General features: G+C 40.9%; 1 protein-coding gene across 2 annotated transcripts in view; it reads left to right on the top strand.

The window, feature by feature from the left end:
• The window catches only part of nptnb (neuroplastin b), a 38,086-nt gene that overhangs the window by 11,363 nt on the left and 1,000 nt on the right, over positions 1 to 25,723 (top strand). Inside the window, exons 2-6 of one of the 2 annotated variants that reach the window (XM_054770381.1) lie at positions 2,455 to 2,802; positions 9,292 to 9,466; positions 10,045 to 10,139; positions 17,131 to 17,264; positions 17,340 to 17,613. In XM_054770381.1, the coding sequence (XP_054626356.1) occupies positions 2,455 to 2,802; positions 9,292 to 9,466; positions 10,045 to 10,139; positions 17,131 to 17,264; positions 17,340 to 17,613 (1,026 nt within the window). The remainder of the gene's footprint in view (positions 1 to 2,454; positions 2,803 to 9,291; positions 9,467 to 10,044; positions 10,140 to 17,130; positions 17,265 to 17,339; positions 17,614 to 25,723) is intronic. The other variant, XM_054770382.1, reaches the window with a different exon arrangement.

The following is a 25,723-nucleotide window of genomic DNA, read 5'->3' as shown; positions in this document are numbered from 1 at the left end:
TCTGTTTTTTACACACCTGACAGGCCTTGGGGGAGGGTTGAGAAGGGTGTCTGTGGTCCAGGTGATTTGTCATTAGATGAGGTTCATTAGTGCTGTCATTGTGTTGTTGGGCTGACTATCGATGTGGAACTACAGCATGAATGAAGCCCAAGCACGCACTTTTACAGATACAGGTCGGGCAATAATTCTATTGGATCACAGTTGATTAGCAATACTGCAGGGTGAGGTAGATTCCAGGGGAATAATAAGTCATAATAAAAAAAATGTTACTTTTAAGTTATTTCTGTGGAAGGTAGTGGCTTAGTTTTCCTTTTTAACGGCATAAGTGGATTTTTCGGGGGTGGGCATGAGCTTGATGTCCAGCTCATCCAAATTGAAGGTTGGTTGACCTTGTTTCTGCTGTCACAGCAATATCTGCTTGGGATTAAAGGAGATTAAGCCTATTCTGTTGCCCCCCCCCGTGTGTAGCATTTTCTGTGAAGTGCTGTTATAATAAGCAGTTGATTTGTAATCTGACTGTGAGGACGAGTTCATGTATTTAAATACACTAAAGCAGGGGTCACCAACGTTTTTCCTTGTGAGAGCTACTTTTACAAAATGAAAATGGCCAAGAGCTACTCATTTTTGTAACATTTATTTTCAGATCTTATTTTAAACCCAAACATAGCGAATATACTTGTTTCCCCAGAACATGAACAAAATGCTGGTGTCCACAACTCACATTTTGTATTTCAGAATGCATTTCTTTCTACTGTTCTTTCATTATTAACTGAAAACCTGAATGAAAAGCAGGCTTGCGGGCACCTCATGTGGTCGTGGGGGGCTACCCACGGGCACCACGTTGGTGACCTCTGCACTAAAGAATGCAGAGAAGTACCTACTTAGTTGTACCAGGACTAATGGAGGAATTTACAGCGAGTCCTCAAAGGTTCTGATTTGTTCGACTTTTAAAGGAACTAGGAAATAATGGAAATAAAAATGACAAAGCTGGTGAAAGGTGATGCATGACATTAAAACGATAAAATAATAATAATAATAATAATAATAATAATAATGATGAATGTGACGCCACTCCAAACCAGATATGAGATGAGCCCTCTTTTGCAAGAAATTAAACATTTTTAAATAAAACGCAAACATTTTACCTTTTTTTTTCTCTCCAAAATAACTGGTAAGGTGCCTTAAAAAAAAGGATATCATATTTCTTCGCTACGTGATGAGATGATGCTACTTCATTAATTAAGAATTAATATTAAAGGAAAATCGCAATTTATTTTTAGTTTTGCCAATCATCCACAATCCTTGAACACATGATCACATGTCTTTCTCTTTTCTGTGCATTATAAAGATATAAAAACAGATAAAAAGACGCAGCTAAGAATGCACAAAATGGGAAACACTTATTCCGTCCGTAAAGCCTTCTGAGAAAAACTCCAAAAAGCGGCAACAACGCCCCATTTACATATAATACATATAATGTGATAATGCTATATGAAATCAAATGCTTAAAAAGGACCAAAATACGGCAAAATACTGTAAGTGTTACATGTTATCATGAATGTACCTGTTACTACATGGTTACAGCATGTATATAACACCATAAAACTTTGTTGGAGGTTTTTGGAGGTGTTTTGGTGGCGGTCTTTGTAGGCGGCATAGGTGTGTCCCATTACATGCATTAATTACTTGTCTCTTTTTGGCTGTTTTTATATGCACATGAATGCACATGAAAGAGAAAGACGTGTGTGTGAGTGACAGGAAGAAAAGCCTGCTTAGGAAAACCCCAAATATAAGAGAGTGTATTTCCTTATAATTGGCTGCAGGATGTTCGGGTTTAAACATTCCCATTTAATTATTGGCTGTAATTAATTAATTAAGCATGTCCTGAAAATGTGGTGGAGGAGCCAATTTTGATAAGACGTTCCAATATACACCGAGTTTGGCATTCGAGCTAAAAAAAAAAAAAAAAACATCCCAAAGTTAACTTTCCAGAAGTTTTCATGTTATTGAGGTCAAGTGAGAGCAGCACTGCCACTGATTGCTGCAGCAACGTGCCAAAAAGAGTTGGGTGATTGTTGACAAGCGTACGTCTACTCAACAAGGGTCTCTGATGAAAAGACTTCAGGGGAACCTGACATGACTGATTAAACTCTGCAAGATTGTCGATACTGCTCCCTTTTTAGCATATACTATTTACAAAGTGAGGTAATATGCACTATAGTAAGTGTGCCTTGACAGAACAGGGGCTGATTGACTCAGACTTTTGACAGTTCTATGGGCTTCTCTTTTAACACCTGTCAATAATTTGGAGCACTTTCTTTTATCTTTGATCAAAATGTACTCTGATTACTTTTCTTTTCCTTCTTCATCCTTTGGCCTTTTCTCACCTTCCTACTCCTCTCAACCTCCTCTACCCTTTCCTTCCCAATACACTCCTCCTCTTCCTCCTCTCAGCTGGGTTTGTGAAGTCGCCGATGTCTGAAACTAAGCTCACGGGGGACACCTTTGAGCTGTACTGCGACGTGGTCGGTAACCCCACCCCGGAGATCCAGTGGTGGTATGCCGAGATCAACAGAGCAGACTCCTTCAAGCAGCTTTGGGACGGAGCCCGCAAGCGGCGAGTGTCCATCAACACGGCCTACGGTGCCAATGGGGTCAGCGTGCTCGGCATCACGCGCCTCACAATGGAGGACTCTGGGACCTACGAGTGTCGGGCGAGCAACGACCCCCGGCGGAATGACCTTCGACAAAACCCCGCCATCACCTGGATTCGGGCCCAGGCCACCATTTCGGTGCTACAGAGTGAGTGACCAATCTTCTTGATCCTACGGTCAACAAACCCCCAACCATCTCTACCTGTAAAACCTCTCAGGGATCTCTCTTCAGATAAAAACTGTTGCTGTCCAGTGACAACCTCATAAAGTCCACTTGATTTTGACATATTCACATATTCCTTTGTAGCTAATAAAAACATTTTTCATTTGGTGAGGTTATTAGCAAATATATCCATTGGCTGCAAGAGCTGTCCCTCAAAACACACGTCTTCTCTTCACTGACTTCGTTTTACGGACAAGCAAAGACGAACTGATGTTCGAGCTGTTCATTTATTTTAATAAACTGAGCGAGTGTCCGTCAATTTTAGATCATCATCACAATGTTTAAAGCAGATGATTTAGAATAAAAGTACTGTACACTGTTGTCAAACTAAATCTGAATCGGGTGGCTACATTAGCTATTTCGGTATGAACTATGCTGATTTCAATGTGGAATATTAGTGCAATGCTTTGAAGACATTGTGAGTGTCATTTTGAACATGACCATTAGTACTTGTTTGTCACAGGAAGCCATTATTACGTGCTATATTCTTGCTCAGACTTAAATGGTTTCATAGGACAGCAATGGTATACAATATCCCCTCTAAATTCCCTGTAAGTGAGGTAATCGATGCCATATTTCACTTACAACAACGTAACATTAAGGAGCGGGATAGGAGTACACAAACGTTAGCATAGCCGCGTGAGTTCCAGTGCTAACATTACAGTCACATTTTAATAGCAACAGCATGCTAGGTTAGCCTATTTGCTGAAGAAAAACAAAATGATCACACTTACAGCTGCCACATAGCTGAGCGGCGAATGGTTGGCAGAGAGCGCCAGGCGTTACTTTAAGATGTGTAGCGAAGCCTGCATTTTTCAAAGCCGTCCTCTGTGAAAGGGGTGGACTCATCGAGCTAGGTAATTATGCCCATGAGGGAGTTTTTAAAAAAAAAATTTTATGACGTCATGAAAACCTGGAACTGCAAAGGTGATCGTCTCAAAAGTGGAGCAATTTGCATTTAATCATCATAAACAGGCTCGAGGCATGTGTATTACTGTAAGCACATCATTAAAAAGTAAATTTTGCATCTAGGAGACCCATTCATTTCATTATTCAGTTAGCCTCTCGCCCATAATCCTTCAAACATCTTGTCATGGAAGACCACAAACCCAGAAACTGCATTGCTGTCTACATCTTTCTAGCCACATTAACCTTGGTTCTTCATGCCTTGTCTGTCTTTCTTGCTAATAATTAGCTTCTCTTCTGAATCCCAATCTCACCCTGTTACTCTTTGTGAATGTGAACTGTGACTGTTATTGTGCTAACCTTACGGTCCGTCTCATGCAGTGCAAACCTGGGGGTGCTTTGAAGTAACAGCATTTTCCTTAGACTTTTTGCACTGCAAGGAGACATTTCAGTTCTAGAAAAATGATATCATATCTTTGCTCTCTAATTTTGCGGTGATTCGATAAAAAAGGTTCCGTGTCTCCTTTCGGATGAGACATATTTTGTTTCCGTGAAACAGTCTCCCTGGACTTGTCTGAGCACGGCGTAACCTTGTGCCTTCTCAGCCATTAAGCGTGTGACTGTGAATCAGTAATGACATTATACCCCTTTAAACCCTCTGCTCAGTGCACACAAACATTCAGAACAAACTGAATTGAGAGTGGACCTTCCTCATCCATGCATGCTTGGTTGCTCTGCCCACTGAAGCACAGGGAGATGTGGAATGTTCTTAGTCATCGTGAGCGTTTCTCCAAGAGAGGCTTAAAAGAGTCAGATCCCTGCTGGCAGATCTTTCTGACAAATATGATGCCTCTATGTGTTAACGCAATTTGATTAGGTGAAGCTTATCTGTGATTAGAATGACAGCGGCTGTCCACTTTTCTCATTTACTTGTTAAACCGTTTTTACACAAAACCCCAACTGAAATCCGACAAACATGACTGAAGAGGACATTTTCTGCTCAGCAAAGTCTCCACATGTATGCAGTGGAACCTGTTTAAGTCGGTCCCACTTTTGTCCACTCGTCAAGTCCGGCGTTCTTTTTATGACTAAAAAGTGCCAACGTCGACACACATGGTTGACCGCTTTTGGCCCAAAGGGGTCATTTTTTATGGCGAATCTGTCTGTCGGCATGTATTGTATAATACTGTTAACTTCCTCACTATGGCAAATCAGCATGAAACGACAGCGACGTAACTACTGTCTAGTTAGCTAGCATTCAAATATGCACACAGTGAATTCCTGTTCAGTGCACAGTAAGCTCCACTATAACAGCATGGCAGCACAGTAATCCCTCACCACTTTGCGTTTCAAATTTCACGGCTTCGCTCAATCACATTTTTTCAAAAATATATTTCATAATTAATTCATGCTGTTTTGTGAGGTTAATTGGAGACTCTAAATTGTCCATAGAGGACACAAGCACCAGACCTGGTTGCCGTAACAACACAGTTGGACACAGTTGGACTCATGCAGTGTATTACAAACACGACAAGACGCGCGCCATATTGTACGCTAACCGGAAAATGTATGCAAACCGAGGCACAAATTTGGCGTTAATTTTTAACCAAAAAAACTTGCTAACCGGGACGTGCGCTAACCAAAAATTTTAATTTAATTTAATTTTGTATTTTTACACCTTATTTTCTTTATCACTAAGCGTTAGAAGGCAAATATGAGAAGAACTACAATTAAACCAGCATAAAGTAGCTGTTAACTCAGCTTGGTGTAATGATTAAACTTTGCAGGCGAGCTTATTTGAAGCACAATTCAATATTTCCTCAAATAGTCACCAGGACGTTAGTTGAGCGTTTGGCGCAAAGCGAATAATATTTACAGGATGCTATTTCAAAGAGAGACATTCAGTATTTGAATTGTCTCCCTTTGTTCAATACGTTTATTTTTGGTATGAAGCCTGGACCAGTCCAATCCAGTGTGATGACCAGAGGGCGAGGTAATGACACAAAACATTTTTTCCCCTCTGTCCTGCAGTCTGTCCTTCCTCCCATTTGTCCTTCTTGTTTCCCCCCCTCCAGCCAGTCAGCTAATATTTGGTCATACAAACCACAAGTCCAGATATGAGACCCAGTCTCGAAATTCTAACACCGTCAATTATCAGATACTGCTCCACGTCTGATTTGTTGACATTCAGAGTAAATGTTTACAATAGACAATAATGGAAATCATATTGAACACAAAATCTTAATTCACTGTGCAGGCAATGTTTTAAGTAACATCTAGTTTGGTTTTTTTCCACATATGCAGAACCCTTTGATGACGTAGCAGCATATGTGGAGTGGTAGGATTGCTGACGGCGAGCTGGCTACTAGCATTGCGCTTTTTACACATCCTGAACTGTCAGACAAGTGTAAAAAGAAGTTAACCACGGTTAGAAGTCAAAGGTTAAAACAATAAATTGTGGACTCACTCTTTGATGATGCATAATGCATGTGCAACTTGTCCTTTGGAGGTGACTTTTCACATTACCACTAAATGCAGCTAGAGTACATTCTGTCCTTCAATTATTAATGTCAACTTCGCCATATTGGCCTGGGCAAGAGCTGCACATGTGGTTCAAACTCCAACTACAGTATATGTTCAACTTAAGCGATATATTATGCCTGAAAATGTTGGTTGATGTCCGAATTGCGCGACCTAAATATGGAAGTTCGGCTGTGGCTCCGCACTGCTTATACAAACCCATTCCGGAATTAGTTAACTATCAACTAGCATACGATGCAGGGCAGAGAATGCCAATGTTACTAAAAACATGTCAAATCCAAGCAATCAGTGCCATGAACAGGTACATTTCACACACCCACCTGGGGGGTTGAATATTTTGGGTGGCGGGACACTTCAATTAAAATCACTAGCAAAAATCACTGTAGGAGCATTTTGTGTGACTTAATAGGGTAACAGATTACGTGATGGGCCTGCTTTTTGTTTTGCACAAAAGCACGGATAAATATTCTAAATTACAAAAAAAAAAAACCACTCCACTATAAGGTACACAGGGTTTGAACAGTTTAGTTCAGTTCAATGTTCAGGAGACTCACTTTCGGTACCAAGCAGTCATTGATCACACTGTAGAATAATGTCATATTTTGGCTTCTATAATGACATCATGTCTGAAGCTTTTTATTAGTTCATTGATTTTGTTTAACAATCATAAGTGGTAAGAGGAGAAGATCTCGTTTCACTGACAGCACATTGAAGGCATACATTTATTTACTTAGCCTCATGCTGATATGGAGGGTCTACAGCATTTAACACATTTTAGATTGACAGGTCGTCCTTAAAACAACCTTCTGTTTGAATTGCCTGCGGACCACTGTGCAGAGTTTGCTAAATGTTAATTTATGTACTTCATGTTGTGTCTGTACGCATGTCTTGAACATGCTATTAATAGAACATGCTTGGTGGGGGAGATGTGAGGGAGTAGGGTGAGGGGGAGTGAAATCCCTGTAGCTACTGCGTATACAGCAGTGCAGGAAGATTGCTGCCATGAATGCTAATACGAGTCACGAGCTAGTCCTTTCGCCTGGCTCAAAGCCTTGCAGGAGCCAGTGGTAATGTCATGAGGCTTGGGCCTCATGGTCGCCGAGGTTGCACCACCCTGGAAGCTGGCTTCCCACTCATATGTTGTAAAGACACAGCAGAGGGCACCTTGCCCTGAACGTCCTTGAGAAACATATCGTGTAGTCACAGGCAATCTCTGTCAGTGCAGCGACAGCCTTGATGTAAAATGTCAATGACGTGTTCGGAGTTATCTGAATTCTTAGTGCAGCTATCTCAACTATGTGGCTCGTGGCTCATTTTGAAGCTACAGTAACATATTCGATGTTTTGGGAATGCTATATTTATCATATGTAACTGGAATTCCAGTCAACAGAACACAAACTTCCAGGAACACAAATGAAACTGTAAACAAAAAAATAAAAACATGCAGAATACTACATTTGTGTTTGTTTGTCAAAGGCATGGGTCTAATATTAATCTCTTCATTTTCTTTATGGCCGCATGGTGGCCAAGTGGTTAGCATGTTGGCCTCACAGTCAGAAGTCATGAGTGTTGGAGTTTGCATGTTCTCCCAGTGTGTGTGGGGTTTTTCTCTAGTTACTCTGGCTTCCGCCCACATCCCAAAAACATGCACGCCCGAGACTCTAAATTTTCCATAGGTGTGAATATGAGTGTTAATAATAAGAGTTAATAAGAGCGGTTTGCCCTGTGATTTACTGACGACCGATAGGATAGGTTTCAGCTCACTTGTGAGGACCAGCGATATAGAAAATGAATGTACAGTCGTCCCTCGCTACATTGCGGTTCGAACATCGCTCCCTCACTTTATCGCTCTTTTTAAAAAATGTATTAATTAATTAATGATCACTGTTGACTATGACCCATTGTTAGTCAAATATTGAAAGACGCGTCAGTACTGGCACAAAACATCGATGAGACATTACATTACATTACCTTCACACTGCATGGAGCCAGCCATGGCGTGTCCGACAGAGTGAAAAAAAAGCTCTCCTCCCATTCCGTGTGGAAGTGGTAAGTTTTTGGCTTGTAAACTTTGTTCTCCTTTCCTAGTCTGTTTGAAACCCTTTCTTAAGTTTAGTTAAATAAGTTGGATGGTAAATGAGTTCGACTCTCCGTTGTGCATCTTTGTGTGGAGTTTGCATGTTCTCCCCGTGCGTACGTGGGTTTTCTCCGGGTACTCTGGTTTCCTCCCACATTCCTAAAATATGCAGGTTAATTAGTGACTCTAAATTGTCAGTAGGTATGAATGTGAGTGTGAATGATTGTTTGTCTATATGTGCCCGGCGATTGGCTGGCGACCAGTCCAGGGTGTACCCCGCATGTCGCCCGAAGTCAGCTGCGATAGGCTCTAGCATACCCCCGCAACCCTAATGAGGAATAGAAAATGGATGGATGGTAAATATTTAGCTCGCTAGCATGATATGCTTAAAGCCGTGGCCGTCTCTTGTGTCCTCGCTGTGATCCCATAGCCTGCGCATTAGCAATGTCGTGTAAACAAAGAATAATAGGACTGGAAAGGTGACTATAGGGGTGTTATTTCATGTCTACATGGCTGTAATGATGGTAAAAAAAATAGTAAAAAGTCAGGTACAGGTTTTCTATGTTCCAACTACGAAAATATTCCATTATTGCGGTCACGTCTGGAACCAATTAACCGTGATCAACAAGGAACGATTGTATATTACATCAAAAGTTCATAGGACATGGGCAGGATACATGTTTTTGTAGTATAGTTTATACATTTAGTTCAATCTACTCTCCAGCTGTCCATAATCTGATTGTTTGGTGCGTTCGATACTTACAATTTCCATCACAGCCAGCCGTACATACATATCTTATTCTAACGGCATACAAAGTTTAATGGCGCTGCTGCAGGAGGTATACTGAGCTCTACATCTGTAATAAGGCTTCACATATCTTTCTTTGCAGAACCAAAGATTAATGCCTCTGATCAGATCATCCTGCCGTTGGAATCCCCTCCCATACCTGTTACCCTGCATTGTAACCTCACCACTGCCCACACGCCCCACACGGAGAGTTTCTGGATGAAGAATGGCCGGGAGATTGCAAACACGCGGACCGAGCATAGGAACACGGCGTACAGGTGAGACGATACCGACTGAAAGTGAATTAAGAGGTCTGAAGTGTTAAACAAAGGCTGCATACAAATTGGCCGTCTGGTATGATGATTAAATGAAATATCTGTGCGAATCTTGCCCATGTTACAAGAAGTGGAAACAACAGCCTCGATTTACAAAACTAATTCTACTAATTCTATTAGTATTGAACCTAATCTATACTAACAGCGAAAAAATATAGCCTTGAGTACCAAGCCGTAACTTGTCACAAAGGATGACCAGTGGAGCACAAAGCTACTGTCGCCCCGGTAGAAATACCGCAGACTCTCCCTCGCCACAAGATAAGACCAATTGGTCACTTCCTTGTCACATTTCATCAGTGATACTCGGAAGATTACAACTAATATGCCCATGGTTCTCCTACCCTGCTGAATCCCATACTGCTGCTCTGTCAGATCACAACGTTATGCCAACGCTTTGTCCGCCATGGGCTCTTTGGTCCTCCGAGTAGTAGTAAGGACTAATAACTGAGTTTAGCTCATATTATTTGCCTTCATTGGCTTGAGTGACTGGTAAATTTAATGCTATGAAATTCTTGTTGCAGAATTGCTAAACCGCGGGCAGATGATTCCGGGGAATACCTGTGTGTCTACACGTTTGCAATGGCGCCAAATGCAAATGCAACAATTGAAGTGAAAGGTAAGATTCTTGTGTTGCATGATTGGACCGTTGATGCAAACAACGGCAGGGTAAAATGGAAAGTGAAAGTCAAACGTTAGTTAACGCTCTGATAGCGCTACAAGGAGTTAAAACATTTTCTGGAAAATATGCCTCTTAAATCAAACAAAAATTGGAGTTCAAAACATCATCATGTGCAACATCATGTGAGACGCCAGCAAACCTTGTTGAGTTCAGCTCACTTAGCATTTAATGTAAATACGACTAATGAATGGCATGAAAATGCGCATAGAAGTTGCTTTCCTTCTTCTTCTAACGTTAAGTAGTTCTACTTTTAGTTTTATTCAACTGTGCTTAACTTTTCTGCATTCCTGTATGACAGTTGCAATGTTAAAAATTAGGATTGTGAACGATAAACCTATGTGACCGGATATCTGCTTTGACAGGTGAGAGATGCGGTAGCCTGCTGGATCGATAAGAATCAGCCATAAATCCTTAGATTAATTGATTGTAGAGACATGCTCCAGGTATCGCAAGACTAGCCTGGGCTGAGAATGGACATAAATAGCATAAGTAGTGCTAGAATTAGCTAGTCACCGGGAAAGATTTTCAACACATCAGCAAAACATATGTACTGTACATTACAGCGATCTAATTTATCTTACATTTTATGTAATGTGTAAAACTAAGACAGGTAAGACATCAAATTACAAGCATTAAATGAATACAGAGCCACCATCCACCAGTACGAGCCTGGAGTTTGTTTTTCCAGAGAGGTACACCAGCAAATATGCACATTAGCACTCAATAAGGTCATCAAATCTTACCTTTATGCATTGCCACATAGTATCAGCATTTTGACTAAATATGAGGTGAAAGAAAAAAGTTTTTTGAATAAAATAATGGCCCATATTTCCAAAATTGATATCCCTTTACATATAATTTGATTATGATATTTACAAATTATTTTTTTTAATCATTGCCCCTGAACATTTCCCACAGCTCGGTGGTTGGGGATCCCTGCCAAGCCTGCTTGAGGATATGCTCTTTTACACATTTGAAACTACTGTAAGAATGCCACTTTTATAGTTATCGTTCCGCTTTTAAAATATAGCGTTTGTGAATCGTATCTTAACCCGTGTATCTAGGTGGTACCTACAACATTTCCTATGGGTCTTACTTTGAGCCTGCTACAAATGAATTCACTTCATGTTATTTCCGAAAGGAAAATGTGTTTTGAACAACTTTGGTCACAGAACGCATTATGCAGGTTCCACTGTAAAATACAATTGAGATCACATCATGTTAAAAAGTACAGATTTTCATTAAATACAAATGGCGACAGCATCACTGTATGGTAATTGACAACCATATAATACACAGCAATATACATAGATATTCTGTCCCACTGTTACTTTCCACTCACTACCTGTTGAAAAAATAAAAACTCCCTGGCTTTGGTTGGAGCTTTTTACAAGGCCATCTTGCTTTAATACTGAGCAATGGATGGATAAAGATGTCTGAGAAAACCTAACCTAAGGCTGCGTGAAACGACTCCTTGTTGACAAAGATGTTTGAAGTCATCCTGTGCAGCGGTGATGACAAGACGCTCTCCCCAGGCTGTTGTCACTCTTGGCTTTCACTGAGACGACACTTTTAACAAAATGGGCAGGCACTGCGAATGTTCAGCGGACATGCAAACACAGGAATCTTTTCTGGAGGGCATTTCTTAGGCCACTTGTCAAGCACGAACTCTCTTGCAAGTGCGTGCTTGAAAACTAGGTGATCGTAGGACAACACGTTATGCAAACAATGTCAATAATGGCCAGGGAAGCTAACCGACCACACTAACTCATGTGTTGTTTCACACAAGCTGACAGCCGAGCCGTCGCCTCGAATAAGGGATCGTCTCTGAGAAAGGGCAAGTGAAAACCCTGTTCAAGAGAAGCTTGCCTGTGTGCGGCCCATAAGCCAATTTGCTGTGGCATGGCTCTGCTGCATACTGAGCATGCCCTGCCTCTTATTCCGTAGTTTGTCTTAGAGCGCTGCCTGATTGCGTAACAGGGGTGATGAGCGTGTGTGTGTTCTGCTTTTACTGGCATGGGAGCTGATGGGACTCATGTCCGTTCAAAGTGAAGCGTCCTGGCCATCACCGGGCTGCAGGCCTGTGACTGTTGAGACTTGCTATGTGTCAGCCTTTTAACCAGAAGCATTGCGCATGGTTTTGTCCTTTAACAACATTAGGATGAGATACCGCTGCTAGATCTGAACACAAAAGCATTTTCTTCACTTTCCCGGTGCTCTTTTCATTTTCTTGAGGTGTTTGCATTCATTTGTGACCTAGGTAGCGGGCCCGCTGTTATGCTAGCCAGCTTTGCACAGCGCTTCTGGCAGCAGTTTTGCTGAGATCCCTCGCCTACAGTGTCCTTGGCACACTCATCCTTGCAGGACTCAGCTCAGAGGCAACAGATGGAGGCTTCTGTGATGTTGTAGGATTAAGGCTCTGAATCCTGTCCCAGCCATCTCTGTGGCAGCACTGGAGTTTATTGTCTGCGATACTAAGCTTACCACAGCTACACATTTGGTACCTCATATTTCCACAAACCTGCTCAGTGATACTGATCAAATATTCTAGTCTCAGGGTTATAGACTACATAAATATCCTAACAATACTAATTAAAAAATACAATACAGTGCAAAGGTCTATATTCTTCTTCAGCAATTCTATATTTATGATATACCACAATGTCAGTCGAGTGCAAACTGTTAACAAAAGTGGCAAAAAAAATAAGTGTTGTTGTTCATCCATCTGTTCGCTAATTAGCACGCTACTTCCTGGTTCACGGAGGACGACAAACAGACGCGCACTGCCATTATGATTCAGAGAGGGGTGGACGGTCCCATATACGATATCTCAGAGTGAGCACACCCCTCACATTTCAGCAAGCATTTTTATTACAGGAATAATAACATAGAAAGTAAACTTGGTTATACATATTCATTATACACCTGATATTCCAGTCTAAATTTAGTTTCCACTGAAAATACTCAACACACAGCCATTATTGTCTAAATAACTGGGAACACACGTGAGCAGAAAGATAAATGTGTCTTGCCTTCAGTCAAGAATGGTGGTGGTAGTGCCATGGTCTGGGGTTGCACGACTGCCGCCCGCACTGAGGAGCTGCGGTTCATTGAGGGGAAACATGTATTCTATCACATACTAAGACTCTTCTGAAGGAGAGCATGGTCCACTCCCTTGGAGAAACTGGGCCATACAGCAGTTTTTCCAACAGGATGACAAGACCAAAGACAGTCATGTGTACTGATTTTCTACAGTATTGCCAATCAAATGGTTTTGGAAATGTAGGGGGTGTACTCACTTTTAAGAGATGCTATCTATTATCCTGTAATTGCACCAAAGTATCACGGGTTCTCACTTGGCTCATGTGCTATCCCTCGATAAAGAAAATCATGCTAACTTTATCTACCCTACTATTTACTATGTTAAAATGACTGACAAGGTCGTTAAACATCAAAGCTCGTGGTGAATTGTGGAGTATTATACAAAGCATACAATGGATCAAACTGAAAGCTGCTCTGAAGCATTTGATTGAACGTCTCTCTGTCAGTCTATCTGATGACGTCCTAATGCATATCCTCCTCTCTGACAGCTATGACCTCGACCCCTCCTCACACATTTGCACGCGGTCTCTCTCTTTATCTCCGCCTGGCACAAACAGTTTAATAATCGCAGGAGTGTGAAATTGAGGTTTCTGCTCGTTTAGCGCCACTCCGATGGTTGTCATTGCGCTGTCACTCACTGATATAATACAGTCACAGGATAAGGCGCAAATGAGCTCGGCCACTCCCCTGCTCAGGTCAGCACGTGTGTGCTCCATAATTAGAGTGTGTGTGTGTGGGGGGGGTGTGATGTCAGTGAAGAGCTTAGATCCCACCCCCTCCCCCTTTTCCTCTCTTGCTCCATTATCCATGTGCAGCTGAAAAATGCTCACTCCGGGCCTCATCCCGCTTAATTGCATGGAAGGAATTATTGTAATTTGGGTGGATTAGTGGAAGAGCGGTTAGCCTCTGATGGCACAAAGTGTCAAATGAAGACTCTCACCTGTTCTATTGGCAGACTGCTGCTGTGCACGGGCATGCACGTCTTCTATGCCTTATTTCTTACCCGAGTGTTAAACAGTCATTATCCTCGTTTTCATTAATCAGTGCCAATTTTAACAATTTCCCTTTTAGCTTGCATTCTCTTTTGTGGAATTTACTTTGGAGTTTTGAATAGAAACATCTGGAGGCTCTAATACTTTACTGATGCCTCCCTTCCATGACCTCAATATGGTTCATTATGAAATGTTTTTTGCGGTGTGATATTACTCATTGCAGGGTCTTGGTTACAGGGATAACTACGTTCACAAAGACAGTGGACACAAAAATATAAAGTTCTTACTGAGAATGTAGTCTTAAACCTCAATTGTCGGATGGACATTTTTTTCATTGACTTTTTTGATAAAAAAAGGAGGCTAATTTAGCCTGTTGTGTCTACAACAGTAGGGTCATTGCGTTTGGGAAAAGAAAACAGAATCCTTATTTTGGAGGACATAAAGCATGGAGGGCTGCACTAGTGGTTAGCATGTTGGCCACACAGTCAGGAGATCTGGAAGATCTGGGTTCGAATCTCCATTGGGCATCTCTGTGTGGAGTTTGCATGTTCTCCCGTGCGTGCGTGGCTCCGGGTACTCTGGTTTCCTCCCACATTCCAAAAAATATGTTAGTTTAATTGGATTGTGTTCAATCCATTCCAAGATACTGGTTGCCTTCCAACATCTTATTTCAAAACAATTATTTTCATACTAATAATGTAAAGTAATTTATTTCAGGCTCAAAGTGTCACCATCATAAACATTTCAATAGTCATACAGGAAGAATATAAGGATATAAGTTAATTGTATAATGTGATAACACTCGGGAAACCTATAAACGCTATAATCTTCGATGAGCTCAACTCAAAGATCAAACACATTGTTTATGTACACAAAGCCCTATTTCTTGCAAATATTGTTCGCAACTCTGTCGAAATCTGTTAGTGAGCATCTGTGTTATCTGCTGTGTCGAGATGGTTAAGCCACCTCACAGGTGTGGTATGTCAAGATGCTGATTAGACAGCATGATTATTGCAAAGTTGTGCCTCAGGCTGGCCACAATAAAAGGCCATCCAAAAATGTGCAGTGTTATCACACAGCTCAATGCCACAGATATATTATGCACAATGTCACAGTGTTGAGTGAGCATGTAGTAGGCATGCTGACTGCAGGAATGTCCACCAGAGTTGTTGCCCATGATTTGAATGTTCAGTTCTGTACCATAAGCCATCTCCAAAGTCACAACTGCAGACTACGTGTAACCACAGCAGCCCAGTACCTCCACACACAGCATCTTCACGTCCAAGATCGTCTGAGATCAGACCTTTTATTGTGGCACACCTGTGCAATAATCATACTGTCTAACCAGCATGTTGATATGCCACACCTGTGAGGTGGATGGACGATCTCCATAAAGGAATATGATTTGTGAACAATATTTGAGAGAAATAGGCCTTTTGTGTATATAAAAAACGTTTTAGTTCAGCTCATGTAATATGGGAGCATGGTAGGTGCAAAGCAATACTGTCACCTGCAGCTGCCCCAATGCTTTCTACTACATGGTGGGGTGGCATGGCTCAGGTGGTAGAGTGGTCATCTCCCAACCTGAAGGTTACTGGTTCGATCCTCCGTCCTCCCATGATCATGTTGAAGTATCCTTGGGCAAAATACTGAACCCTCAGTTGCTCCTGATGCTGCGTCATCAGTAGGTAATTGTGCTAACACTGTTAAAGCGCTTTGATTGCCTGGAAGGTGGAAAAGCAAAAGACCATATACATCCTAGGTTCCCACACCCAGAGTGGGGTGTGTACTCCCGGGAGTACGCCAAATTTTGTGTATGTGAATTACAATTAGTGCCCAACACTCACAATTATGAGTGCGCCTGAATGCTTCACTGTGCAAGGAGAACGGAGCAGAAAGGAGACATTGTTCATTGCTCTGTGTGCATCATATGAACAAATAAGTACGTTTCATGATTATTTTGTGCATTCAGAGTGTTTAATCTTCGCTTATATTGATGTTCCAATCCCTGCACAGCGCAACCTGTCACCCTGAGTGGGGTTTCCCCCAAAAATTAGGCTTTATCATTGGTTGTATGTATTTCTGTACTTCAGATACTGATTTATCGTGATTGTTATACTTTCCCCTTCAATTTGGTATTAAATTAATATGCAGACTTAAACCGTAGCCATCGTGAGTGGACAAAAAAATTGAAGTGCTCACATTCAACCCATTCAAACGGAAGGATGCCAACATCAGACTGGTATAAAAGTTATGTAGGTTGATTACTTATCTATTTAAAAAAATGTAAAAAATGTGTATTTTGCCTGGTCACATTTTGACCCACAATTAATATCCAATTAATTAACCAATTAACTATGTTCAATATTTCAAGTTAACTAATATAAAAGGTTTATGTTTTTTAAGTGTGCAAGAATAGGAGGTACATGGCTTCAGGGGAAATGTCTGAAAAGGTACACGACTGTAAAAAGTTTGCGAACCACTGCACTACATGATATTTAGGTCGGCATCTGCATGGTTAAGTCAGTTTGTGTATGTATATATTTTTTAAAATGTTACTACTGTTCGGGACATTTCATTTGGGAGGTTCAACAGTATCAGGCATCAATTTATGTCCTAATCATAGACCTAATCTTAGCAATGGTGTCTGTACGGGATCCAAAAATAGTCTCTTTTTCACTGCATTTTCTAAACCAGGACACTAATTACATGCTTTGCGCTTCTTCACTGTAATTACTCATGATGCCTTCAGTGTCATACTTCTCCCACCCCAGTGAATTAATTATTTCTCTCTCTCTCCCTCTTTTTTTTAATTTTTTTTTTTTAAATTCTAGCAAAACCTTATATCACAGGTCATAAACGAAGTGAAAATAAAAATGAGGGGGAAAATGCAACGCTTTACTGCAAGTCAGTCGGGTATCCGCACCCAACCTGGACGTGGCGTAAATTGGATGGAACTTCCCCAATGGTAAGTTGTGTTTTTAAGATGAATTTAAATACAGGGTGTATTTAGCAGACTAACTAAGCAATTTAACACTCCCAGGAAATCGATAACTCAACTGGACGCTTCTTCATCACCAGTAGAGAGAACTACACCGAGCTCAACATCATAAACTTGGATATTAACACAGATCCAGGAAAGTACGAGTGCAATGCTACCAACGTCATTGGGACCACTGCTGAGGCCACAATCGTACGGGTGCGGAGCCATCTCGCACCGCTTTGGCCGTTCCTGGGCGTACTCGCGGAAATTATCATCCTAGTAGTCATCATCGTTGTGTACGAGAAACGCAAGAGGCCGGATGACATTATCGATGGTAAGGAAACTGTTACGTACTATAAGCTAGATTTGTTTTGAAGGTTATCTGAAGATAATGCCTTACGATTTTTGTGTTTGCAATAAGAAATGGGGTGGAAATTGCAGACTATCGTGATACAGTATTATAGCACAAATTTATAACCAATAACGTCAATGAAACATTAAACGGTTATTAATATGATAATCTACAATATCACAATATCTTTGCAACTGGCGTGATAATATCACAATAAAGATATGATGTGATAATCAAAAAAATATAAATGGCGATATCTATGCAACTGGATGGGAAAAGTCGACAAAGCAATCTTTCCTCAAAGCGATCTTTTTACACACTAAGTACATAAAAATGTTAAATAAATACATTAGTTTAAAAAAAACACTTTTCACTCATACTTTTTAAAAATGTATTAGCGAAAAATAAACGATTTAATTTGCAACAATTATCACATAAACCATCCATTAGTTTGATTTATTGCCAGACGTTAATGCATGTTACAGTATATGGGTTTACCGTTTTAAAATTTACACAGACTAACGCTTCAGACACCGCACATCGGGGAACAGTCGAGTAAGCCGCAAGTCTATTTACACTACTGGTCAAAAGTTTTAGAACACTCCAATTTCACTGGAGGAAAAAGCTACATTTGTAAGTGTTAAGATGGTCTGTCTCTCTTCCGTTGTTAATTCCCTTTGTTCTTGCCATTTTTATAGCAACATATTACTTTCTCCAGTACAGTGCTGTTCAACTGATGTTCACGAGGCTATAGTACCACAGTGTGTTCCAAACACTGTTTTCTTGCAGACAGAGGAGGTAGTTGTGTTACTCCACAACTTGAAACCATCCATCCATCCATCTTCTTCCGCTTAGCTGAGACAGGGAAGCCCAGACTTCCCTCTCCCCAGCTACTTCGTCCAGCTCCTCCCGGCGGATCTCGAGGCGTTCCCAGGCCAGTTGAGAGACATAGTCTCTCCAACGTGTCCTGGGTCTTCCCCTGAGGCCTCCTACCGGTTGGACGTGCCCTGAACACCTCCCCTGAGAGGCGTCCGGGAGGCATCCTGACCAGATGCCCAAGCCACCTCATCTGACTCCTCTCATTGCGGAGGAGCAGCGGTTCTACTCCGACCTTCTCCCGGATGACAGTGCTTCTCACCTTATCGCTAAGGGAGAGCCCAGCCACCCTACAGAGAAAACTCATTTTGGCCACTTATACCCGCGATCTTGTCCTTTCAGTCACTACATAAAGCTCAGGACTATAGGTGAGGGTTGGAACTCAACCCTTTTCCAAGCGAGAACCATGGACTCTGACTTGGAGGTGCTGATTCTCATCCCAGGCGCTTCACATTCGGCTGCGAACCGATCCAGTGAGAGTTGAAGGTCACGGATCGATGAAGCCAGCAGGACCACATCATCCGCAAAAGGCAGAGACCGAATCCTGCAGCCACCAAACCGGAACCCCTCAACGCCCTGGTTGCGCATAGAAATTCTGTCCATAAAAGTAATGAATGAACAGAATCAGTGACAAAGGGCAGTCCTAGCGGAGTCCAACCCTCACTGGAAACAAGTCCGACTTATTGCCAGCAATGCGAACCAAAATCTGACACCGGTCATACAGGGAACGAACGGCCTGAATTAGGTGGTCCGGTACTTGGTACTTGAAAGACCTGTGGGAATTAGTTGCACCAACTGCCAAGGCTTGATCAACCTCCATTTCTGCAAAACAGCTTTAAATTGACGACCCATTTTGTGGTCCCTGAAAATGGCCTTTTTGTATCGTTCTGAAATACACTTTATTTTTCAGTTTTGGGTAACCTTACCTTTTTTTTTAAGCCACTGGCACCACTTACCTTTGTACCATTTCAAGCTATTCATTGGACTTGAATGACTTGAATTTCTAGAAATAACTGGAAAAATTGGGGTGTTCTAAAACTTTTGACCGGTAGTGTACATTCATCTTGCTTTTTAACAGTAATATAGTGAGGCAAAAATGGCATGTTGACAGACAACTAATTACAGTATGTTACCTTTACTTCAAAATCGAATTATCGTAACTAGCATTTTTACAGTGATCAATGTAAGAAAAAGAACAATTCAGATGTGTGTTCTAGTGATATGTTGTTTAGGAAGGCCATTGGCAGCGATAAAGATATTAGGAGAACTGCGGTTGAAGTGTGGACACAATGTCAATAGTTCTGAACAATATCATGCTAATAAAAATGGTGATCATTTCAGTGTCCATGATCATGACATAAAATTTTCATACCATTTCATCTTTAGTACTCAGCTTTCGTCAAAGCTGTACGTACCATTTACCCACACGATTTTAACCAGCAATAATCAATCAACAAAATTACTGATTCATCATTCAGTGCAACAGTTTTTTACGACTCCTTGCTGTTCATCAAAGCAAAATGAACGCAGTGGCGAGTAGCGGAGAAGACAATAGTTGAAAAAATGTCATATTAAAACATGCTTTTATAGTTATTGTCGATGTGCACTGTTGAGACAGGAAGTTACAAACTTATCTCTATCCATAACTAATGTCGATACTGTACCATGAGAGAAAAGAGACCCTAATATCGGTTGTGGTCAGCTGACAGAACAAAAGACTGATATGACTAAGGGGAAATTTTAACCGCATACATGCAAATATGACCTTTGCGGATTTGCGTTAGGTAAACAACAGGAGTCCTAACCTTCTGAGGAGTCTTTGCCTTTGACTGACAGCAATGGTAACAATGTGTTCATAAATACACTGTACATATCAACAAAAGATATGTCACTGAATTGGTCACTATTCTTTCCCCTCCCCTCACTTTCCAAACGGCGCCATAATCTAAATGGGCGGTAAGTGAGAGATTCTGCATGGTCCTAGAGATTTTGTTCTATCAGTTGTTTTGACAAGCCTACTGTCCATTGCCCCCCCTGCCCCAAACTAAATGTCAATTAAGTTACCCTTTTTAAAATAAAATTTCTCAGTTGGCAATTTCTATTGATAGATTCAATTACTTACAATGCATAATATTAGGTTAGGTGTTTCCAGCATCCACAAGCAAACAAAAAAACAGCTCTGTTTGTGCTTAGCATGACTCCCTTTGCAATAAATTTTAAGCCTTCTGTGTTACACCATCACGCAAGCGTGGGCAGACACACTGTAAACAGAAAGGTAAACAACGCCTGCGAACAAAACTTCATATCAGCACTCTCAGCCCTGCAGGAAAGGGCTTCAGGCAACTATTATGCAGGCTGAGACTCAACATAATGTCTTATTCATCTAAATCAGATTTTAAAAATAATAAAATATGAAGAACAGTTTGGTGCAGTTCTGAATTTATTGAGATTTACTCCCACGTTTGCCAGCTGTCTCATGCTTCTAGTGGAGCCCAAATCCCAACAAGAACGTGACCCGCTGAAAATGTCTCGAAAGCCCATAGGCATCCCCCAGTCAACAAAGGTTTTGTCTAACCTTTACTAATGTGACTTTATCATCTTCCAAATTCACCAAACAACTGCTGCACTATTTTACAAAACACAACCGTGACGGTCCCTGCTGTCATTTTGGATTACAACGGGGCAACCAAACACTCTTAATACAGCCCAAACAAAGCTTCAGGGTACATCTTGCTTTTGTTGCTTTAAACCAAACAAAGAAGATTGACTCATGCAAATGTGTAAGGAATATTAAGTGGCTACATTTAATTTAGACTTGGACCGTTCCCCTCTCTTACTGTGCTTACTTTACTGAAGTTGTCATCATTTCATGAGCTCACACTTGACAAGGGGTGAGTGATGTAGGCTTGAAATTATATAATTTATATACTGTACACTATAAAAATATACTGTGCTAAATACTAATACTGGCCTCAACATGAGTCTTCGATATACAGTGGAACCTCTGTGTTTTTGCATCACTTCTTCCAAAAGACGAGGCTGTGTGAAGTAAGCAGGGCGACTGCAGCGTCGTCATTTACCGTATTATCAAATCTAAGTTAGGGTGTTTTGTTGTTTTTATGTGTTACAGTGGTTAACTTCATTTTACACTTTTATGACAATTAAGAACGAATGATACATTTTTACTTAGGTAATTGGACATATTTCAATTTCCATTATTTTCTATGGGAAATATAATTTTGAAATCTGAACGAATTGGCCTTGTCCCGTCAGATTGTGTTCTTCCTTGGAGGTTCCACTGCATTAGATTGGAAAATGTTTCCCAGACTTAATACGGATCGGATTAGTTTGATTAGTGGTTATTTGACCGGGTCAGGTTGTGCAACTACATTCTCTTAGCAAAACAAGTGTAAAATATTCAAGTATAATATATTTACAAAAATGTAAAAAGTGTAAAATATGTCTATGTACTCTTACAATGAATGTCTTAAAAATAAAAAACTATTTTTAAGTAAAAGTACTTTCTTCTCTGAAGATAATGAGTGGTTAACAACCATCAGTGACCCTCTTGGGACAAGCAACAAAGGAAAAGGTAGTCAATAAAACATTTGCGTGCACCAGTACATGTACAGAGCACAAGTAAACTATGTGCACGGCCTCCTGTTGGTTTCATCCACGGGAAAAATGAAGCGATTAAGGTGGATTATATTTGCCATGTTTATGTCATTCAAATCAGCAATGAGGACTCTCAGCTCACGAGGCACAGCCTCTCTAAAATCTCCTTTTAGCAACGTGGATTCCCGCCGGTTTTGGCCCCCATCTGCGTGCATTATGATTTCCTGTATTTGAACACTTGGTGCTCCACAGCCGAGGGCTCTGAGGCAGAGGCTCACTTTTCTAACCCTGTGTTTCAAATCTAGTCGCTTATATTTCAGACTTTTGCTGTGTGATCATTTTGAAAATATTTTGGAGGCCTTTTAAGCAAATGTGATCAGGTTGTTCCATCAGTCATGTGGGCACAGCAAAAATCTGGTATTTGTCATGTGCTTGCAGAGGCATTATAGCAAACACAGCTTGTGTGGCGTGCGCATAGGAGGTGTGAAAAGAATGGCATATGTAGACAGACGTCCTCCTGCAATCGATCCCAGCACCATGTATCATGACTAACAATATAACTACCATACTCTGCTTCATTTTAACGTCATGGAATGCCGCTAACGCTGACAATCTATTGACATGTAACTGCATGGAAGATATCTGACTCCTACTGGCCATTGACCTGGATGTGCATTTTCATCTTTATGCCAACCACTACACACCTCGTCAAGGGCACCAAATGTAACTCATTCTTATGCCTTGTTTCCACCAAGCTGCACGGGTTAGTTTAGTTCAGTACTTGGCATGGGCATTTGACGAAAATATCGTAGATCCAGGGTTCCCACTCTTTGCCTGAAATTATTTTCCAGGACATTTTCAGCCGCTACAGAGAGAAGTTATCGTGCGATACGGCTCAATACTAGTGACACTTTTAAACTTGCAGTTGCTAGTGTTGTCTCTAGTCCCTAAATCTGAAAGTCGCTAAGCAACAAAGTCAGTTGTAAGCACTGGGTTGCAGAACTGATCTGGCCGGAAATACAAATTTGATTGGCTGGTAGTATCAGATTGGGGAGCTGTGCTGCATGTGCACAATTGTCATTTTCCACATGTTTTCCATGACTGGAAAATTGGTCAATAATTTTTCCAGGGGAAAGTGATCCATTTATCGTTTAACTGTAATTTTTTATTTGTCTTATTTTGCAGGCCGCACGGTGGCCTAGTGGTTAGCATGTTGGCCACACAATCAGAAGATCGGGAAGATCTGGGTTCAAATCTTCATTTGGGCATCTCTTTGTGGGGATTTTGATTTCTCCGGGTACTCCGGTTTCCTCCCACATTCCAAAAACATGCATGTGAGGTTAATTGGTGACTCTAAATTGTCAATAGGTATGAATGGTTGTTTATATGTGCCCTGCGATTGGCTGGCGACTGGGATAGGCTCCAGCATACCCACGACCCTAGTGAGGTTAAGCCTCATGAAAGATGGATGGACGGTTGATTATTTTGCATTTATAGTAGTATTTTTTTAGATGGCAAACTAGTTGAGACTGAATCAACAGTGCCTCTGCTTTTTGCAGCCTAGCAGTATCTGATTACATTACTGCGTGAAAACACACAGTTATGCCAATATCTGGCTTTACATGGTTCTGTATGAAAGGCAAAGGCAAATAAAGGCCAGATGTACTCATACAATGGTAATATTGTTTTTCCCGAACCGCTTGTTGGAAATGTGGCTTTGCTCACCAGTGCCGCTCACCAGTGCCTGTACTTCTCAATGTGATGTTAGAATCTTTTTCTTGTATTCAACATATACGAGCAGCTTTGAGCCATTTAAAAAAAAAAAAAAAAAAAAAAAAGGTGCTGTCTTTGAGCGGTATTACAATAAGCAGCAAATGCAGAGATTCTAAGTGTGCTGCAGGGCAATCATACAACCACAATGATGCTGCGGGAAGCTCAATAATGATCCGTATTTTTATGCCAAATCGGTCACAATATCTCATCTGTCGTGTATTCTATTTTTCTTTTTTGGCTCTTTCAGAAATGACTGTGATATTGCTGGGTGTAATTAAAAGGCAGTTTCAAATGAGCCATCTGCAATCCTCCTGCACGTATGCTCAATCTGAAAATGAATAGTAACCCCATGAGATTCATTTGGCGGATGAGTTCAAATTAGATTTGTGGTAGTTTAAAAGGGCCCAATGCAGTGTTGTCAAACTCCACTATTCAAACAATATGTCTCTGCTGGCCATTTTATAACACTTGTACTTGTGCAGCTCTATTGCCTTCCAAGAAACCTAATTTTTAAATATATCCTTTACAATTGTGGCTGTTAATGTTTTTCAATTTGACACAGTTTGTGCACAGCTGACTTCTATGATGTCAGTGCTTATCACCAGAGCACGCCTGTGTCACACCACCATTCAAAGCAATCTGTTCTCGGCAAACGTTCACGCTTGAAGGATTTTGTGGCCTATATTGAGGAACTCTGGAGTGTCTCGAAGGCTTTTTTTTTTTTTTTTTTTTTTTAAGAAAAATGACTACAGTCAAACTTCCAAAGTCGAACGCTGCAAAAGTAAAATTAGCTTAGTACAATATCAGCAATTCAATTAAACATCCATTACATTCACAAACCTTTTTTAACAAGCGGATGCTAACGTAATAGACAAAAGGCTTTATTAATTCCATGTTCTCCCCGTGCGTGTGTGGGTTTTCTCCAGTACTCCAGTTTCCGCCCACATTCCAAAAATATGCATGTTAGGTTGATTGGAGACTCTAAATTGTCCATAGGTGTGAATGTGAGTGTGAATGGCGTTCGTCTATATGTGCCCTGCGATCCCTCAACTGGGATAAGATCCAGCATACCACCGCAACCTTAGTGAGGATAAAGATAAGTGGCATAGAAAAAGAATGAATGAATAATTCCAGCAGTACCTATAAAATGCCACTAGGTGACAGTATTGCTCCAGTTCATGTTCCCTCTCCATTCCATGTCTGTCAGGCATCTTTAACGGTAATATAAAGTATATACACAGTAGTCCCTCGTTTATCGCAGTTAATTGGTTCCAGACCTGACCGCAAAGTAGAATTCCTTCTTTATAAATGGAATATTTTTGTAGTAAGAGCGTAGAAAACCTGTTTTTCGACCTTCTAAATAAGTTTTTTCACATAATCATAGCCTTCTAGACATGAAATAACACCCATACAGTCACCTTTACACTCCTATTACCCAATATCGTAGACATAATAAGACAAAATGAGCCATTTAAGACATGAATAAAACTTGTGCTCGTGTTTGTCACAGTAAATGTGTTCCGGATGTGTGGAGGATAGGAAGTGACATCGGCGGTTGAGAGTTAATTTTTACCTTGGCACGAGTTACGGTCGCAAGAAAAACGTTTTGCATACGGTAATTAACAGTTTCACGGTGGCGATAGTTTGAGCTAACAACTGTTTGGCGCCAAATGACAAATGACCTAAAATGAGTTAGAGCTTTTCATCCTGTCACTCACACACACCAGTAAGCTAATGGGACTCAATGAAGCATTGTCATCAAACAACTGTCCGAACAGCTAATAAATACGTTTTAGATGTGTTTAGAATCCGTCTTTGATTTTGTCTT

This window comes from Dunckerocampus dactyliophorus, chromosome 3, assembly GCF_027744805.1.
Source record: "Dunckerocampus dactyliophorus isolate RoL2022-P2 chromosome 3, RoL_Ddac_1.1, whole genome shotgun sequence".
Lineage (NCBI taxonomy): Eukaryota > Metazoa > Chordata > Actinopteri > Syngnathiformes > Syngnathidae > Dunckerocampus > Dunckerocampus dactyliophorus.
The sequence above is the reverse complement of the archived record's forward strand: the minus strand, read 5'-3'. Positions and strand labels throughout refer to the sequence as shown.